General features: G+C 35.2%; 1 protein-coding gene across 1 annotated transcript; it reads left to right on the top strand.

Moving 5' to 3' along the window:
* Positions 1-1421: 1421 nt before the first annotated feature.
* On the top strand, positions 1422-3335 carry LOC139852566 (protein LIFEGUARD 2-like). The gene is made up of 4 exons (XM_071841863.1): positions 1422-1785; positions 1882-1995; positions 2598-2755; positions 2946-3335. The coding sequence occupies exons 1-4, from the start codon at positions 1533-1535 to the stop codon at positions 3150-3152; spliced, it is 732 nt and encodes a 243-aa protein (XP_071697964.1). The 5' UTR covers positions 1422-1532; the 3' UTR covers positions 3153-3335.
* The last annotated feature ends 3618 nt before the right edge of the window (positions 3336-6953 follow it).

Genomic DNA, 6953 nt, shown 5'->3' with positions numbered 1-6953 from the left:
TATTAGTAAAAAAGAAAAAGTTAGTAAAGTGGGGGTTCGATTTGTATTTTAATAAAAGTTAGGGGGTTAAGTTTGTGAAATTTGGGAAAAAATATACGTATAAAGTGGAGGTGCGATTTTTATTTTAATAAGAGTATAAAGTAGGGGTGCGATTTGTATTTTAATAAAAGTTGGGAAAAAATATACGTATAAAGTTGGGGTGCGATTGGGAAAAAATATACGTATAAAGTTGGGGTGCGATTTGTATTTTAATAAGAGTATAAAGTGGGGGTGCGATTTGTATTTTAATAAAAGTTGAGAGGTTAAGGTTGCAAAAAGTGGAAAAAAGGACTAGTACTATTTATTTGACCTTTGCCTTTTAGATATAGGTATATAATAACTACTAGATTCACTAAGCGTAAGTTTACTCGTTGTTGGGTCTCAACCCGTCACGATCTATAAATAAATGGGTCTCAACTCGACTCAACCCGACCCAACATGATTCTGACCCGACCCGTTTCTCCTGCTAAAAAATTCTAACCTATTTTGACCCGACCCATTTAGACCAAATTCTAGTTTGACCCTATTTCAACCCGATCTGACCCAATTCCCATTCCCAAGTATAATTTAAGGGAGTTGATCCTTACACCATTTAATTTTTGCCATACACCACTAATTTATTTATTTTGACCATTTTACCCTTTCCCCTAATTAAATCAATTTACAACGTTTCTGTAGATATTTCAACCCTTTTCTAGAAAAAAGGAAAACAGAAATAAACAGTGAACAAATTAACAAAAAGAGATCGAAGTGTATCACGTGTAAGCAGAGTCAATCGCTTAAGCTACTGTAATTTATCACCTACAATTATTATTAAAATCAAATAACCTACTTGGAGACACTATTATCATATTGCTGGAGATGAAAAAAAAAAAACTTTCGCTAGGAAAAAATAAAGATGGCCGTCAATTGATAAATTGATTAATATGGGTATCACATCAACATGTTTGAACATAACCATTACAAAGAATTAGAAAAATAATAGTTAGTTAATAATATAGATAAGAATTTGACGAGGGTTACAAAAATGGATGTTGTTAATTAGGGATTAATAGAATACCTATGTATCCATTATTTATATGATTGAAGAAGTTGTAATGGAATTTTAGAAGAAGAAGATACAATGGCGTTGAACCCTCCGAAACTTATATTCAATAAATAAATTACAATTTATTGAAATCTGTGGATTTGTGTAAGGATTTAGGTTTTAGGAAAGTAGAAAGGTGTGAATTAATATATTTATGAAGAAGGGTAAAATGGTCCAATAAAATATTTTAGTGGTGTACGGCTAAAAATTAGCGGTGTACGGATCAGTTCCCATAATTTAAACCGCTCTTGGTTTTCAATGGCGGCGAAATACGCAGCCGAGAACCTTCGCGCGTCATCCTTATCTACCTACCCTCTTTCTTTATATTGTTTCCTCCTTATATTGACCAGTAAATTGCATAAACACAAACATTCAAAACCCTAATTCACCCAAAATTACCTCAAAAATGTGGAATCGAACATTCTCAAAACCCGATGTTGAATCAGGAACAAGTGAACCTCTGTATCCTACGATGATGGAGTCACCTGATCTACGGTGGTCCTTCATTCGTAAAATATACTCGATCGTCGCCATACAGTTACTTCTTACCGCCGTCGTTGGTGCCGCTGTCGTGTCTTATCATCCGATCGTTACTTTCCTCACAACTACTAGAGGCGGTTTGGCTTGTTATATTCTTATCATCATTACTCCCTTCATCAGTATGAATCAAATCATTTTCTTTTATTTTTTATTTTTATATTTTTAATGAATATATATTTTTATTGAGTGATTAATTAAATTAATTGATTGTGCAGCTTTGTGTCCGTTGTCTTGTTATTATCAACGGCATCCTGTTAATTACGTGTTACTTGGGATTTTCACGGTAGCTCTTGCTTTTGCTATTGGTTTGACTTGTGCCTTCACTAGTGGTAAGTTACTTCTATTTAAATCGAAATTACTTAAAATATGTTATAGTTACAGACTTTCAATTACATAGTTATAATTATATACTTTATAGTTTATATGTAAACTTTAGGATGATCATGAATGGTATTGTTTATGAATTGAAATTAGTTTTGTTATGGCATATGATATTAGCAAATGCTTAGATATATAGTTATCACTTTCAACGAATTGGAGATTTGATTGTCGCGTGTGTTTGAGTTTATATATGTGGATTGGTGGTAAACATATGGAATGATGGAGATCTGTTCATGTTTGTTGTATCATACTGCGTTTATAGTGCAATTTAGAAGAAAATATGCTAAGGCCCTGTTTGGCTCGAATTGGCATTGAATTTAGACATGATGCGTGTCTAAATTGAATGCCAATTCCGCCGGAATCCCATCAGATTCCGTGAGCCAAACGGGCCCTAAGATTTTAGTCCATCTTTCAAGGGTTATGTCTTTTGGCTGTTTGGTAGGCTTGGAGTTAGTTGTTCCTTTATCAAAAAGTTACATAGTGGAGTTGTAATTTATCCTTTCAAGGTAATTTCAGAATGAGTTGCTGAACCGTTATAATGTTTTTGCAGGGAAGGTCATTTTGGAAGCTGTTATTTTAACGGCTGTGGTGGTGGTTAGTCTTACGTTATTCACGTTTTGGGCTGCAAAGAGGGGTTATGACTTTAATTTCTTGGGACCCTTCTTGTTTGGTGCTATCATGGTGCTTATTGTCTTCTCATTCATTCAGGTTCGTTAACCCTCCGTGTAGAAGTGGCAATTTTTCGGATTGCTTTTTGGTATCAGACAGGCGGCCGATATTTCTGATACTGTACCAAATTTACCCATTTGACCTATTTGAGCTATTAACTAACCCGACCCAGCCATTTTGCTGACACAAGTGCTTTTGGTTCTAATATTCTTGATATTCATTTGTGCAGATGTTTTTTCCATTGGGGAAGATTTCAGTGATGATATATGCTGGTCTTGCTGCTATAGTCTTTTGTGGCTACATTGTTTATGACACTGATAATCTGATCAAACGATACACATACGACGAGTATATCTGGGCTTCAGTGGCTCTGTACCTGGATATCATCAATCTTTTTACTACTTTACTTACTATATTGAGAGCTGTTGACAGATAAATTGTAATAGTAGATTGTTGTTGCAAACGTTCGCAAGTACATATTGTATTTATTTAGGAGATTGATGTGAAATGTTGTCGTTGTTAATGGTAAATTTAAATGTCTCGTGACATTGAAGGAAGGCATATTCTTATGCAAGTTCCCTTACTCTCGTCGTTTGTTAATTGAAGTGTGACAATATAGTAGTCGTGTTAGTTAGACTTTGTGAAAGTACCGAATCTCACTTTATCAACAGCATTTGGTCTGCTGGAATAAGAGTTTGTGACCTAGGTCACCTACTTATACTGATTGACAGACACAGAAAGAGAGTGAGGTATGTTAATCTGAACATTTTCTACATTCACAAATATAATAGATGACACTTCTGTCGAAACAGAAATAAAAAGGAAAAGCTCTCTTTTTAAAGCTTATTAAAAGCCTCTTCTCCAAAATTCAAAACTCGTTTCTCCAATTTCAAAACCTGTTTATCAAACTACTTAACCCATCAACTGATAAATAAATAAACAAGAGGGGAAAAAAAAAAAAAAAACTGAACGAGATCCGGCGCGTGGGTGGCAAAATTACTCTGACGGATCCAGCTTGTGGGAGTAGAGTAGGGATGGCAATGGCCACCCGATCCGGTGGATATTCACCCGATCCACCCGCTTCGTGATGGATATGAATGAATCTAAATGGATATGGATACGAATATGGATATGGACATGGACATGGATGAAAGTTTCATCCATGGATATATCTATTACTACCCGAAATATATATACAAATACATAAATATAGATATATGCTTACATATTTACTATTACAAAGATTTACATTTTGTATTCAAACTCATAATGAAATTTAACAAATTTTGTTATATCTTCGACAATGATTACACATTTTTATGAATAGAATTTAAGTATGTTATATTATATTTATTTTTGTAATACTACGTTTTTATTTTAATCGCACATTAGAAAATATTATAACATTTTTTTAATATCCATTGGATATCCATTAACCCGCTTAATTCACTGGATATGAATATGGATGGATGACGTGAAACTAAATGGATATGGATATGGATGCACAAAAACTAAATGAATATGGATATGGATACGGCATCACCTGATCCATATCCGATCCATTGCCATCCCTATGTGGGAGTGACTTGTCATCGGTAGAGACGGAGGAGGGGATGAGCCTAACTTGTTGCGCTCCAAGTGGTTTTCATTTTTTTTTTAACTGCAGAAGAAAAAAATATAAAACTAGCAAGAAGCTAGAAAAGAATTACATTTAACAGTGTTGGAGCCAAACATGCCAAGTGGTTTTCATTAAGGCTGTGTTTATTGATATGATCTCTCTTGAATTCAAATGAATCGAAGAATAATCTAGTAAACAACTAGGAAGCTTCGCAAGAAGAATCAGCTTCGAAATTGATTACAAAGATTGAAATTACAATTGAAATGAATTGTTATTACAATCTCAAGATTTACAGAGGATATAGGGAGAAGATGAGTGATTTCACACACTAATTTTATAAGCTACCTATACCATTGACTAAGCTAGTATTTAAGCTACTGAACTACTAATAACGGTTAGAATTCAGTTGTCAATTGCTTTGCACACTAGTAATGTCGGATCTCTGTTTGCTTTTAATAAAACGACAAGAACAAAGAATGTTCACGACATGGCTGAAGTGGATCTCGAAGACGAAGATTTTTCAGTGTGTTACGCTTGGGTTAACGAGTTTAATGTGACACCTTATCTGGCTTTTTTGCTGATTGATGCTTTCCCAGACGATCTACTAGCTATTTCGAATCGCATAGTTATGGCAGGACTCCCCTTGTTCAATCATCACGTTGAGATGGTTAATGAGGCGTTGGATGTTAATGGTTTTCAGGAAAACGTTTTGAGGAAGGAAGCCACTACTGTACCTCTTACAGGAGATATTAGGGTTAAAGATACGCAAGTATTTAATCGTGTTGAAGATTTGAGATTTGGCAGTTTCGGATCAACTGATACTTCGGGAACAAATGAAGTTCTGACGCCCCGTACAAAACCATCGTGTACGATTCGTCAACAACAGGATCTTCACACGGTCAAACACTATATGCTGTTTGAAAACCAGTTTGCATTCATAAAAAGACAGCGTTTTACAAAAGATAACGTGCATCCTACGAATAGGAGCATAAACATAAGTATTTGACCCTAAGGTCGTTACAAAGCCATTGTTTGAAATTAACATAAACTACGAATGCAAAAGAAAAGTTCCATGAATGAGACATCTCTAGTAATGCAGCGGATAACTAATACAGCATGTCCTTAACAGCAAGACAGCAAATCTAACAGCGGAAGCAAGAAACCTCTAGGCACCTAAGAAATACACGCTTAAAAGTCAACACGAAGGTTGGTGAGCTATAGTTTAAGTTGTAACAGTAACGTAAGGTAGGCCACGAGATTTCAGTGTAACAAAACAGTATGAAAAGTATATGTATAACCGTGGGCACCCGGTTACTAGACTTAACGTTTATAACCCCCTGAAAGTACACTTGGCGAGTGCGTATGTTCACGAAGTATTAAACACCCGTTAAATGCTAGCGTGACTAGCCCGAGTGGGGATGTCAAACCCTATGGATCCATATCTAAGATTCGCGTTCACCGGTTCAAAAACCAATGACTAAACGTTACCGTGCTACGGGGAATGTTTATGCCGTTGTATAACCCACACACATATCAAGTTTAAGTACTCGTGCCTAGTATGTAAAACGTAAAAAGCGCATGTATTCTCAGTCCCAAAATAATTAAAGTAAAAAGGGATGCTATAACTCACAGTGAATAAGCAATACAAGTTGATACGAAAGTGTGCAAGTAGTAAGTCGGTCCGAAAGGTCGACAACCTAAATCAAAGGTTACTAGGTCAGTAGGTTGTCTTTATAAATTCTAATAGTGCATAAAATAAGTTTAGTGTCATCATCATCATCATCATTCATCATCATAAAAGCTAAGTAAGTTAATCAAGTATAGTGGTCTAAACAATAGGCTGACTTCGATCAGCTGCTACGACCTCTACGTAAATCGAAAAGACACAAAATTAGTGGCCATGGCTCCGTATGGAAGTCCTCTAGTTGCTGACCAATTTCCAGACTCAAACTCGTCTTAGTTTGACCGTGGCGACGGTTTAAGTGCGAGTAGGTCCGAATTTTCAGCACAACGTTACAAAGGAGTATTGACTTTCGGAAGGCCATAGATCCTAAGCCGTAACTCGGATTAAGACGAGGTCTAAACGGAAAATTATCTAATCGAAACGAACTAACTGTAAATCAACTTTCCAGTAGCCCAGGTTGAAATGTCCCGTTCTTATTGATTAAAAACGTTCCATATTAATTGATTTCGTTGCGAGGTTTTGACCTCTATATGAGACGTTTTTCAAAGACTGCATTCATTTTAAAACAAACCATAACCTTTATTTCATCAATAAAGGTTTAAAAGCTTTACGTAGATTATCAAATAATGATAATCTAAAAATATCCTGTTTACACACGACCATTACATAATGGTTTACAATACAAATATGTTACAACAAAATAAATTTCTTGAATGCAGTTTTTACACAATATCATACAAGCACGGACTCCAAATTTCGTCCTTATTTAAGTATGCGACAGCGGAAGCTCTTAATAATCACCTGAGAATAAACATGCTTAAAACGTCAACAAAAATGTTGGTGAGTTATAGGTTTAACCTATATATATCAAATCATAATAATAGACCACAAGATTTTATATTTCAATACACATCCCATACATAGAGATAAAAATT

The sequence above is a fragment of the Rutidosis leptorrhynchoides genome, chromosome 6 (assembly GCF_046630445.1).
Source record: "Rutidosis leptorrhynchoides isolate AG116_Rl617_1_P2 chromosome 6, CSIRO_AGI_Rlap_v1, whole genome shotgun sequence".
Taxonomy (NCBI): Eukaryota; Viridiplantae; Streptophyta; class Magnoliopsida; order Asterales; family Asteraceae; genus Rutidosis; species Rutidosis leptorrhynchoides.
Note: the sequence above shows the minus strand (reverse complement) of the source record. Positions and strands in the feature narration are given on the sequence as shown.

Bases quoted from the DNA above. Each gene is read 5' to 3' on its own strand.
- LOC139852566 (XM_071841863.1), top strand. From the start codon at position 1,533: ATGTGGAATCGAACATTCTCAAAACCCGATGTTGAATCAGGAACAAGT. The intron at 1,996-2,597 runs GTAAGTTACTTC...ATGTTTTTGCAG, and splicing joins GACTTGTGCCTTCACTAGTG to GGAAGGTCATTTTGGAAGCT. The intron at 2,756-2,945 runs GTTCGTTAACCC...TCATTTGTGCAG, and splicing joins TTGTCTTCTCATTCATTCAG to ATGTTTTTTCCATTGGGGAA.